This window comes from Neodiprion fabricii, chromosome 3, assembly GCF_021155785.1.
Source record: "Neodiprion fabricii isolate iyNeoFabr1 chromosome 3, iyNeoFabr1.1, whole genome shotgun sequence".
Lineage (NCBI taxonomy): Eukaryota > Metazoa > Arthropoda > Insecta > Hymenoptera > Diprionidae > Neodiprion > Neodiprion fabricii.
Genome location: NC_060241.1, coordinates 33197657 through 33211090, shown reverse-complemented (window position 1 = coordinate 33211090; position 13434 = coordinate 33197657). Strand labels below are relative to the sequence as shown.

At 43.0% G+C, this 13434-nt stretch overlaps 2 protein-coding genes across 2 annotated transcripts in view; both read right to left on the bottom strand.

The window, feature by feature from the left end:
- The window catches only part of LOC124177505 (GAS2-like protein pickled eggs), a 42432-nt gene extending 31105 nt beyond the window's left edge, over window positions 1-11327 (bottom strand). The window contains exons 1-2 of the mRNA XM_046559922.1: window positions 10679-11327; window positions 6413-6595 (exon numbers count right to left, since the gene is read on the bottom strand). Of these exons, the coding sequence (XP_046415878.1) occupies window positions 6413-6583 (171 nt within the window). The 5' untranslated portion in view covers window positions 6584-6595; window positions 10679-11327. The remainder of the gene's footprint in view (window positions 1-6412; window positions 6596-10678) is intronic.
- A 715-nt stretch (window positions 11328-12042) lies between these two features.
- Window positions 12043-13310, bottom strand: LOC124178521 (eukaryotic translation initiation factor 3 subunit H). Its single transcript, XM_046561943.1, has one exon. It carries the CDS (start codon window positions 13118-13120, stop codon window positions 12110-12112), a length of 1011 nt encoding a protein of 336 aa, XP_046417899.1. The 5' UTR covers window positions 13121-13310; the 3' UTR covers window positions 12043-12109.
- Window positions 13311-13434: the final 124 nt, after the last annotated feature.

Sequence of the window (13434 nt, the reverse complement as noted above, 5' to 3'; positions counted from 1 at the left end):
CAGAAAGTTATCCTCGTTGGTCGAAACGACCGGTCAAAGCTAAAGTAAAACTCAAAGTATCGTCAAGATCTAAATGACGATGGATCATTGAATATCTCTTACGGCATCGAGGATTAAATTAATTTTAAATCAACACCGATTCCGAATATCGGTCTATTGGCGATTGTACACTGTTGAAAGAACACCGCGTTCGGGAAGATTCGCTTGTATACGGAAGCCATGCCTCGTGGGCTGCACACGTGCTCAGGAGGATTAAGAAGCGAGTCGTAAAATGCGTTTTGTAGAGTTAATTAAAATTCACGACAACGTGTGCTGAACGTTCTTCGATTTTAATTGTCCTCCTCGTCGCTGCGCTGTAAGCGAAGCGGTTTCGTACAAGCACAAAGATCCGAACGATGAGCTTGTTGTTAGGTTCGATTGTCGAAACGAAGCTTGCAGAGAATCGACGAACCGCCGAAGCACTCTCGTTTGAAATTAGCCTGCACTTCGAATGAAATACCGCGCGGTATTAAAGATGTATTGCTAATTGCGAGGCATGCGGTGCGGTTCGTCTCGTACGATGATTATTACACGTCAAGAGTTTAATTCAGGGAATCCTAATTGGCGGTTATCTAACCGTATTTACGACCCGCGACTCGATTCTTTTCAACATTTATTTTCATTTAATTGTCATGTGAAGATGGACATTTTGTGTCGTTATTCTTTATCGCTTTTTATCATCACGAAAAAGAGAGAGTGTCGCGCGACTATTTCACATCGTACCGACGATGGCTGCTGCAATGGCAAATCGTACGTACATCCATACGCCGCTAATTAACCTAACGAATAGAAACCTGTATAAAAATTCACTTATCTACCGTGCGTAAAAGTTGTATAATCAAAGCAGCAGACTTTTCATCATTCTCGACGAAAGAATTAACACCTTTTCGCGTACATCTGCGAGTCGGCGCTGCAAAAGCACCTTCCCTAAAACGGATTAGGATTAGGAACCGCGGTTCGCGGCGACGACGCACAAAGATTCATCGATTTCTAAAAACCTTTCAGGGTCCCGTGGGCCTAACAAAGGGAGGCCGTGTACTCCGTAGTCATAATATTCGTGAGCGTGGCTCAAACATGCAGCCGGACATTTGACACGGCTTTAGAAAAGGTCGAGACCTCGGTTTTCGGTTATTCCTTGTCGATTTTCAAACAATATCGGATTAACGTCTTTACTCAGAAGGCGCGTTTCTTTTTTTCATTATTTTTCTTTTAAGCAAGCAACAACCCATCGCGTTAGAAGTTATTTCTTCGAGAAGAACATAATTGGACAGGGTTGATAATTGATTGAGAAGACAGAGCGGTGTCTTATTCTTCTTCTTCTTGTTCTTATCTTGCGGAAGGGATTGTGTTTCTTGGAAGATCAGCTTTCCAGCAGCAGGAGCAACAGCCCTTGGAAAGCGGCTGGAGTTGGCGTTATAAATATAAAAATAAATGAAATTCCGTCGTTAGGACGACTACTACAGCAGGGAGGCCGCCTGTATAGGGGCCGTTTTTCATTTTGTTCTATTTCTGGGATATTTTTCCAGCCGACCATACCGTGCCACCCTTAGAAGCGAGAACGGGGAAACGGCGGGGGAACACCTTGTGTAGGGTTATATTTAGACGTACAGGGTGAAAGGAAATACGGACAGAGAGACATCGGGCGAACGTGTTTATCTCATTCATGCCGCACCGCCGCCACAGCAGCAGCATTTTTAGACTGCAAGCGCAAAGCTCCCGCCGCGTCGAGACCGTCGAAGCGACTGCAGAGGAGCTTTCTTTATTCCTCGGCGACGACAAGGGAGAACCACCCAGTCCTGCCCCTCTTTCGCTCAGCAGTTGCGTAGACGACACGATCGTTCGTCTAATTGTTCTGAAAATCTATTAGGCCCTCGTTTACTTATATTCCTTTTCCTCCTCCTCGTCTCCACGAACCCGCATCGCTTTTACTTCGTTCGCCTGTACAAACAACCCGTTTCAAACGCGACGAGGCCATCAATAGGGGCTGATGTTCCTTGCACTCTGTGTAAACAGACGCGTAATTTTCTCACAGGGAGTAAACTTGAACCCGGAAATATCATCTAGATTGTTCATCCCCTGCAGTATATAGTATAAACACCGACTTCTTCAATCCTTTGGAAGATTAAAATTGTTACAGTAATACAGAATTGAAACGACACGTAGCTTTGTAAACAATAATTGCGGGATGCTTTTATTCTACGCGTTGTGTATACAATTATACGAGCCTGGAACGAAATTCTTACAGCGATTATAAAAGTGATTCGTGAGGTTATAAGCATAGATAATATACTGCCGATACCAGACGTTTTTGATTAATTACACGGTGCGAAAATCTTCCTAAAAACCATCCGCTTCGTGTTTACAAAACACTTACGACAATCTTTGATCGATGATCGTTGCGGTGGACGGTTGTAGAAAAACGAAAAAGTCACAACCCTTCGGTACCGTTTAACTCGTGATAATTTCGTAGGATTGATCAGGGTCGAATTTTCCAAATTTTCTCAAATAGTTAGCGGTTCGTGGTAATCCGTAAAGGCTGTAAACGCCGCAACGGAAGATGCATGGCAGTAGTAACACAGGGAACACGTGGCGGTGGTGTTTGTACAGTGGGTGAAGGAGTTTATAGCCCGATTACCGAGGAAACCGATACAAGAGCGTGGGCCTCGGGGCCCGGGGACCACCAAGAGGCGTCCGGCGAACAATGCATCGGGGTTTCGCGCCCGGCCCGTTAGCCATAAATCTGAATTCCAGGGAACGAGGAGGATGGCAGAGCCGAGGAGAGACGGTGTCAATTGCTGCTAATTGCAGCCACAGCGTCGGCGAATCGACTTCGGCGAAGCACCCGCTGAACCGGCGGCCTCGGGTTCATTCAGCGAAAACCGAAGGCTCCGGAGCTCAGGCGCAGCAGGTGGATCCCGGCCGCAGGCACGGGCCCCTTATAAGGCCCAACTAGAGGCGGTTCGTATTTGTCATTTCCGACAGGAAGGACCCCGAAGGCACGCGCCGTGGCTCGCTCATCGAGGATGTGAAATGTGAACACAGTGCGCAGGATGATGCACCCGCGTGCAGCGCGATCTGACTTCGAATACGTAGGTACGTGAATCTCGATCCGAAATTCACGCACACTTGACGAACAAACCTTGAATTCAAATATAACGTATTAATTTTATGGGCCTACACGATGCCAGGCTTCGCATCGCATCCGAAATTCTCACCGTGCTCGAGTGTATATTTATTACACACGTATTAACGTATGTACGGGGCATTCGGTGACATCTCGATCAAGATTTTACGTCGATGTCTCGGATTGGCTTTATAACTTTTTCTATGAAAGTACGTGACAAAAATCGCAAAATTTATAAAAAAAAAAACTTGTGAAATATAAAAAAAATTTTTTACACCCAATCAATCATACTTCAGATACGATGGGTCGAAAAATTATGAAAAAAATTATAAAGCCAATGTGAAACATCGACGTCAAATCTTGATCGACGTGTCATGGAATGCCCCGTATGTATGTATGTACGTACGTGACGACATCGCAACGCGTCCTGTAAGGACGTTGCGGTCAAGTTTCAACCGCGATTAAATCACTCTTTCTTCATTATTACAGATTCACACGAATGTTGGATTATTTGTGGAGATGAAATTAGCCTTGTGCCATTATTTACTACGGGGAATGATCTTCGGAAAATTACCGCACGCGTTGTAAGGGTACGATATCGCGGTTCTTTGACCTCGCGCTGAACTCTCGATTATAAGCGGTTTTCTGCACGATTTTAAGAAGAAAAGAAAATTCCAGTGCCTGCAGAATCCGTAACCTCGTCAGTACCTATAAATAGTCGTAATAGTATTTGTATATAACCTAAGCATTTCGCGGAGCTGATCTCCTTTCTCTCATTCTCCTCGTAGTGCTGTGATGAGAAAACGTTTCGAAGAGAGAAAAAAAAAAAATAACCGACCAAAGTTCACTTGTCCCGAGCTCTTTGCTCTCCGTGGGGCAAAATCACTTCCGGTTGAAAGGTACACGTATACAATAGGATTCGGTATTGATTTTGTATTTCAAGTATTCACGTGAGAGCCATTGAAAAAGGTTAGCTCTGAAATTGATAGTTTGTGATTGAGAAAAAAAGAGTAAAAAAAAAAAAAAAGAAACAGAAATGAAAATTTTTATAATTACAAGCTGCCGAGTTATAATGAGCATTCAAAGCTAATTATCACGGCATGATTACTCCGTGACCTGAAACTTTCACACTGTCGATCACAGAGCAAGACTCGCGATATTGCCAAAGTCACGTAACAAAGCATGTAACACGTTAAATTGAATATTTTAGGCGAACCAATTGCGCTCTCGCGCCTGCCAGCGTACGATAATTTCATCTTCTCTTCTGCACACAAGCCGTGTCTGCGCATATTAGGTGTAATACACGCATATTACGACACCGTACGAATTACAGGAATGTCGCATGTACGTATTATACGTGATCGAGAGCGGGTTAGTAAAATTACCACCATCCTAGCTGCAGGGGTGTATACAATAGCGAATAGATAAGCCGGGAGAGGTACGAGGTATTCACTCGGTATCGCACGTGCCGCATAAATTCCCCATAGGCTTGTTATAAATTTCAACCTCCCGTTGGTACAGAAATATTGAGAGTAGGTAGACGACGACTACGACGATAAGTTTACAAGGTGGAGAAAGTCCGCATAGATTAAACCCGACCCGATGAATTCCTGCACAATATGCATGCATGCATGCGCATACGCGTGCGTTCATGACGTCTTATATGCACGCGGACTTTGCGCATATCCCACGGTTCACAATTTCAACTCTAATCAGCAGCTACGGACGCATTGCTGCTACATATTCACGTATCCGATGTAACATCTCAAAGAAATTTCAAGAAAAGCGTTGCGATTATTATCGCCTTTGAGTTACTTGCCTTTGGTTATTACCAACTATGCCTTATTAATTGCCTTCAATGGAATATAAATCGTGCAGTTTTTTCCCGCTACTTTTTCGCGGTACAATGTGAAGCGAAGAATGTGAACGCGAATACAATGTTCCGAGAATATTTTACTCTACGTAAAGTGGTTTAGATGGAAAACCGCGATGTTTTCTTCGACTAATTGTTGTTAACTCGGTGTCGAATATGTGCCAGAAATAATGCTTTTTGGACGCGTAGGAATACATCCAGAACCTAAATAAACAACGAATGACAAATTTCATCGGCGAATATAATAAATTCAACTCATCGAAATCGGGTTAGGTGTAAAAAATGCTTTTCGAGTTCGTGGCTGATACGGAAATATCGCGATACGATTCCGCATACATGCGTTTATTCTTGAAATATTACGAAATACCGCGCTTCGATCGACGTCACGAAAATTTTTTCCTCTTGAAATTTTCCCAGCGCAAGAATAACTGAAAAATCTAATTGCTAAAAGTTTGATCTCTAAAATTATTTCGATTCAAGTATCAAGCAAAACAAGCAACAAGGAATTGCTTGTTTTTTTTTTTTTTTGTTTGCCTTCTTTACAACCGCGTTAATTGTGCGACAGAAAAAAGTGAGCCACCGATCGTTGAGAGGTGGCAAAGAAGCGGTTTAATTGGATTTTAATGTCTGTATTAGAATCCATTGACTCGGTATCCGGTCGCGTATCGCGTGGGCGAGGGAGAGAAAAGAGTCGTTACGTATATCGATGTCCTATTGAAGTTAATTACTCGACTCTTTGATCAATGATTCCGAGCACGTTTACCTTCAAACCGGCTAGAGTTTCCGCTGACGAACGTCACAGACATCCTTTCTCCCTTTACTTTCCCACTTCTATTATCTTTCTCTCCACCTTTCAATTCATCCGTCTGTACATCCATCCGCCTTTCCTTCTCTCTTTCTCTCCCTTTCCCCATTACGTCGCACCGCACATGTCACACACGTAAGTTAACTGTATCCGATATCCTGTGCACGCGATGACTCGTCCGGATCTCGAACTGTTATACCTACATCTGAGAATAAGATAAGACATGTGGACAAAACTCACGGGCATACATCCGTCCGTAAAACATGCCTGGTAATTTGTTAGAGGTAAACGAGAAGCACGGGACGATGACGACTCGTAGACTAGACTAGATTACCGAGTCGCGGACACTCGACGGTATACTTTTCGTCTATTTGCACCGTGCAAACTAAACGCCACCATCCTAGTCATCCTAAAGATTCGAACCTCCGATAAGAAACTCGCGGTTCCTCGCACGGCTCTGACTCAATCTCTCCGATCCAATTTCACTTTTCGTTTTAATCGTGCTTCGACTCGCGCGATGTCGAACAAAGTATCTACCAACGACAAAAGGAATCTTGAAAGGGAATTGTACCTTGCATAAAGCAACGCCGGTGTCCAGTCTGTCCATAAAATTGTCCAAGTTGACTCTGAGCTCGGGGTAAAGAGCGTTGAGCCACTCGGCCAAGTCTTCTTTCATCGCTACCAGGTACTCTTCGGATGATTTGAAGGGCCTGTAAGGCCGGGCTTCGAGCAGCACCGACATGTTGGATTGAATCTGTAACAGAAATAGGGCCGGGGTAATTATTTATAAATCAGACGCGTCGATTAGCGATTGGATGGAATTGCAGAAACACGGGCGGTGGTCGCAATCGAAAGTAGTAACTTTTACCTAATCGCCTCGATCGGGGAGGTGGTCCGTCGTCCACGAAAAGATAACGCAACGTGATCCTGCCGATGGGTTGTTACAGGCTCGAGCAAGAAATTATGCTAATTCGTGGATTACTTCATAACTAAAAATACGATCGATTCGGCAAGGAGTCTCGCAGACGTGGCATCTCCTTTTTATTATATTGCGTCATTTGGCACTTGACACAAGAGTGTAGGTATAACGTCTCGCGGGTACTTCACTACGCGCGTTTCGACTAGTCACACCTCGTACAACATGCATGTATCTCTACCCGGTGATAAGTGTATGCAAACTTCGGAGAAGACTTTGAGTTACGGCTAGAAAATCCCTGAGGGAGAATTATTATTATTAATCTTCATCTTTTTAGCCGATGTAGATAATGCGACGTGACTTTTAAATAACACAAATTCTATTATCCTGATTGAGTATAACGGATGTGAAAATATGTGTAAGTACGAATGTATGAAAGGCATGTTTATTCATAGTGACACGGTTGAAAGTTCGCGCTATTATACGCGAGTGAGCAGATCGCGGATTAGAATTTAGAAAGGCATCGCATCGCGCCCCGCCATCAAATGTCACCAACAGCCAAATGTCCTTCTCCGGAATCCTCGTGTCAATTGATCATTACGTATAACCCCGTCTCAAGAATGCAGTCCTTGCGCATTTAAGGTCCCACAATTAATACGGCCGAGAAAAGATACCGTTTGAAGAAATGGACAAGCGTTGCAAGTGAACGATATTACAGCTGATTTATTCTATTATTTCAATTACATTTTACGACCATTTGCTGGGAACAAACAAACGTCTTTATCTACTGTTATGTGTGCACGAGGACGTTCTCATAAGCACCACTCGTATTCCTAACACAGAGTAAACAATAACGCCGTCACAAATTAGATTGCGGTTAATCTAAAACCGACGATGACTCGCCCGTTATTATATACTAGCTAGAATTTTAAATAATAACCTCACGATTCGCGAACGTATATGTATATGTGTACGGCACATACGGTATTAGTGCACGAAGTAATTATTCTCTGGGCTAAATCAACGCAAGGTATTCTGGTAAAAAAATGTATAAATAGATAAATAACATGTTACCGCGTGTCAAAGATATCTTTGACGAATCATAACTTGGTAAAACTTGATTGTTTCAGCCACGTTTGTATAATTTCGCCGCAACGATAAAGACGAAGAAGAAGAAGAGATATTTTTCGACCAGAAAGTAATACCCCTGCACAATTACGTGAAATAAGTATTTTTTTTTTCAACTCATTTTTCACTTCACAGCCTATAAAATTGGACCTTTAATTATTTTCTTTTTTCAACCGTCGCGTCGTAGCTACAAATTTATGCAGACTCAAGTCCCTTACGGAGACCGAATGAAATACGTACAACGTATTTTATACAAGTACACAATGACTAAAGTATACGTATTAATACGCAGGCTGTTGCAGAGTGTGAATGGAGTAAATGACCAGTTAATAAGTCCTAACAGTTTCGAGCTCTTTGAAAATATCTTTTCCCCGCTAAGCCCAGTGTCTGAACCGTTATAATACGCGCGAGCCTGGCGCATAATAAACGACAACCAGCACGAATACACAAACACACGCACGCACACACGTCACATACTCTCGGGTAAATATGTACATACGTATGTCCACACACGGTTACACAAATTTCTTCCGACAAGCTGATATTCGGTCGCGTTCTACTATCGCCCACGCGTCTGCAGGCCTGCAGGAAATTCCATCTTTTCTTATTTTTTCCACATTTCCGTGTACACACGGATACCTGTAACCATATACGTTACTCGTCCAGTTTATAGTTTCTCGGTCACGATTCGTATGCAACCGTGCGGGGCCACGGTATGCTCGTAAACGCGGTTGAACTTGAATTTTGATCGAGGGTTCTTCGTACGCTAATGCGGGAAAATATACTTACAATATAACGAGGCGTTACGATTACTTGGACCAGCAATGACTCGAAACGATTCTACGGTGAAATTGTTACAGGATTTCGGAGTGTGCCAAGCATCGGTTCGACGATCAGTCTCAAACGACGCTAGGGGAGCGAAAAAGCTCCCTTGCATCGAGGATAAGCAACGAACCCTCGACGAATCGGTGGCGATGATTTCTTTTTTCACACCGCAGAGAGCACCGATTGGAAATCAAACGAGGCTCGAATCATTATCGCGCGCATCTGTCGGCGCTCCGAGCGAAGTGGGTGATGATTATTCTTGATATTAATTCGCGGGGGGAATTGCGTCGATCCTTGAATGCCTCGTCGGAGAGCGAATCCGTCCGCGTCCTCGCGTTCCTGACCGTGCTGCAGCTGCGTGGCACGAGAGAAAAATACTCGAAGCCGTTCATCACCGGGCGTGGAATACGGCTAACGAGATGAGTTATTGCCCTGTGTCAATGCGAATATTTCGCGATACCACGGGGGTATAGAAAAGCTGCTAAACCGTGCATAACGAACGCCCCGGAGCCAAGGCGTGACTCGATGGACGCGTGAAGAATCACGAGAAAATTACACACCTACCTACCTACCCAGTTGCGGGAACGCGATTGACTCCCGGGTGGTATCTCTATAGTTACACCTCTAGTTCCTACGCACTATAATGCCTGTAAACATAGTAAACAAACTAAAGAAACGTGAGCTTGCGCTCGCTGCTGCGCAGCCCTCGGGCCGCGTGCGGATGAGAATCTTGTGAATGAGCGTGCCACTCCATTCACTATCCTCGAGTTAAACTCCGGAGAGCTTGAGGCAGCGGCGGCAGCCACTTCGGATAGACGCTAATTGCTCGACGTTTTCTCCCGCTGCAGCGTTGTCTCGGCACCCCCCCGCCTATCTTTCTTTCATCCGTTGCGTTTCTTCCGCATCCCCAATTGCATGTTTTTAGTTGAAATATTATAACGATCCAGGCGTTACGGAATAAAAAAATTAGTTCATTGGGACTATTTTTACGATAATACTAGTTGACGCAGAAACCTTGTTCATTTTGTCACATGTGCAAGGTCTTACATGTCTTTTATCTGAGACGAATAGCGGATCAGAAAGGGGGTGATTTCACCCTTTGTTACAATATCAACCCATCCGATTCTACGAATATCGAGAAGAAATGAAGATTTATTTCTCTATTTGCGTTTAAAGGATTTTTGTTTTTGTGCACTTGAATTGTAGACATTAATCGCATATCGTAATATCGCATCGCGCTGAAATATTAGTGATGAGAGGAGTCGGGATAAAGGTGAGTCAGAAGCTGAACTTCGTGATAGACTTTGATCTGTGATATGTCGACGATAAATATCCGTATTATCAGAATCAAAAGTTTCTTTTTCAAGCTATTGTGCCCGTATTAAATATATGTACACGATACGTTATCAATGGCGTACAACAGAAAATATCGTTTTGCGTTAAATTTGAATCACAAAAGGAAGAGTAGAGGAAAAAATATAGTGCGGCGACGGAGATAAAACGCATTATCTCGGAGCTGTGTCGCGTTCGATAGGAAACTCTGTTTTTCAGACTCGTCGGTTTAGAGTTTTGTGTAACTATACAATTGAGGCGCGCGCCTCCTCCACGTGTAGTAAAAATGGAAATTCTTTCATTTGCAATTTCCATTTTTATGCTAAATAAAGCAGCTGAACGATCTCATGTGGGTTTCGGTTGTGGGAGGAAAAAAAATATAATCTCTCGTCGTTTGACGTTGGAAATTTATTTGAAAAGATACTTTCAGCTGCAGTTCGTTGAAAAAAGAAGCAGTAACGAAAGAGAAGGCGCAAACTCGTTCTTCCAACCATCGCCAAATCTAAGCTATCAGTTATTTATTGACCTATTATTCCATTCGTATTTTAAACTGCGAGGCTAAAGATCAATTCTTATCCGTATTAATATAATCGTGAATACTCGAACATATTGTATAAAAGTAAATTTCGTTCTTACCTTTACCGAGTATCCGCTAGTCGATTATTCGATTTACCCTCTCCGATGCACTGACAACACTAGTGATTATTAATTCGATGATAATTTTTTATTAATATAATAATTGTGACGGTTTAGTGGACTGATTTTTAACTATATTTGCCGATATTTCGTTGTCGATTTGGATAAATAATTTTTTTATACTCATAGGTACGGTGGTAGTGAAGAATTAATTTTATGCGTTCTATCTACTTGATTAAATTTTGCGTTTAAGTTACAACATATATTTATTTCATGTACAACCTCTTCCGATTGATAAAAATATCTTATTACTTCATTATCAATTTTAAATGCCTATGCATGCACCGTATCACACTTATAGATCCCGATCATTTCGTTATATTATAACTCGTCCAATATCGCTGTAATACAGTTGATATTTGCCGATTGAATGAAAGATACGAAAATCACAGATTCAAACTAATTTCATACACGTTCATCGAACGTTACGTCGTGTATATTATACTGTGGTATTTTCGCACCGATTTAACTTTATTGAACTATGAGTGTAAGTCGAATGCGTCTCGCGGGGCGTATTCGAACCCCATGCTCGTGCGATGCCGTCCCTGCCAGAGACTGAACGCGCCTGAACGCTGTCTGCCCGTATAAATGCCTCGCATGCTCGAGACGTCGGTAACTCCGCTCCGAAAATTCTAATCGCGGAGGTCGTTGGAAGGGGGCAGATGGCGCCACCGAACAACCGGCCGCACCGTCGACAAAGCAGAGTCCCGTTACGAGATTGAGCCATTCGTTGAAACCACGGCTGCAACTTTGAAAGTGAAGCATACGGTAACCTGACATTACCAACAAAGGAATTAGAAGCTGTTCTGCGGAATTACCGATGCCAAGCAGAATTGTAACGCTGCATTATGCGCCTATATACTATGTACCGATTTTGCATGCGAAAATTAAGAGCATATATATATATATATATATATATATGGAATTAAAAATATATATATACATATATATATATATATACATGTATATTTAATTCCAATAATGGTTGATGGAAGACTTCCGGGGAAGAAAATTGCACCATTCTGCTATAAGGATTCTATTTTATACTGGCCCAAACTGGCCCAGACGTGACAAACGATTGCAACAAAGACCAGGATCTTGCAGTCAAAATATTCATCGTTTCATATTTACTTATCAAATATACAAATAATAAATCAACACTGGCAATATTGTAAATTGATACCATAGATTGCACAAATTTTAAGAATAAGGATTGAAAAACCGTTTGGAATAATTTGAATACACTTTAATATAAAAAAAAAAGAAGAAATCATATTTAGTTTAGTAATTAGTCCAATCAATGGTTTGAAAGGAAAACAGTTTTATTGTTTTCGATGGAATACAACAAGTCTCTGCACAATAAACTACAGATTAATTGGTAGACTTGGATTCCTTGGCATTCTGTAGACTCTGGGTGATGTACAACTTTGCCAAACTTTGAGAACAGAACTGCGATATGTGCTGACTATAGGTGTTTATCTGTCCAGCAACGATCATGGGGTTCAGCCTGGGGGGAACAGGCAACGGCCTGAGCAGCTTGTTGATATCGTCATCGGGTAGAGGCGCCTCGTCCTTAGCAGCCCTGGCTGCGTTCTCCTGTGCTCGCTTTTGCATCAAACGATTCTTGTCTTGTTGCTGACGAATAACCAAATGCTGATGACGGTTGAACTTAATAGCTTCTTGGTTCAGCTCATCTACTCTGTCCATCAAGCACCTCAGCTGGTTTTCCAGGACCGTAGCGGTACCGAGGTCAAGATACTTGGTTCCTTCTTCTTCGGGAATCATTTCCTCTAGTTCAGACATCATGATGTTTGTAAGATTGCTGTTCTTTATGACAATCGGCACTTCGACGAATAGAGATTCGTAGCCAATTTTTAACGTGCGCAGCGCATCGGGCGTAAATTCTCCTTCCTTGTACATTTGGATCGCTTGTGGAGTCAAGCGATAAGCCTTTAGTGTCAAAAAGCCCCTAGCAGACTTGGCCGTGTCGTAAATAACCACCACTGACTCTTCGATGGATGTCTGATAGTGAAACTGCGATTCCAACAGAGGATGGCTCAGAAAGTTTCCAACGTCAGCGCTCTGGTACCAACCGACGTGAAAGTGGTCGACGTTCACTCTACGCAGCCTGCGCATCATGGCAAGTTGATATTCCTCTTCATCCATGGTTTCATCGTTCTTGGGAAACGGAAAGCAGTTGGTGATCTCCAGCCGATTGTTGACAACCAAACCAAGCAGAGCACCCTGAGCGACTTCCATGTTGCTCGTGGATTCTTCATGACAGTGTTTCACCATTTTCATCACTGCCAAACCGTCGGTCTGAACGTAATCTATCCGGGACTCCGTCTCCGGTATCCTCCTCGATTGCCCTCGCGTTGCCATTTTGTTCAATTAAAAAATCACCTCTCTTGTGCACAAAGCGTTGCAAATTTCAACCACTCAATCTAACAAAAACCGTGCTTGATAGATAGGCAGATGGAGGACGGTACTCAGCTAGGTTAGGAAGGAAGGAACGACGGAAACAGGGCACAGCCAAAACCATCGGACCCGGATCAAAAGGAAACGTCAGAAAATTTTCGAGCTGTGTACTAGCGTCCTCTGAGCCGACGGAGGTTTTTACAACTAATTTTCGATAGCGCGTACATACATACGTGTCTGTATTCAAACCGTATTTACCATCTCGAACGCAGTCGATA

What these genes read in the sequence shown, in the direction of transcription:
- LOC124178521 (XM_046561943.1), bottom strand. Translation starts at nt 13,120, where the DNA reads ATGGCAACGCGAGGGCAATCGAGGAGGATACCGGAGACGGAGTCCCGG.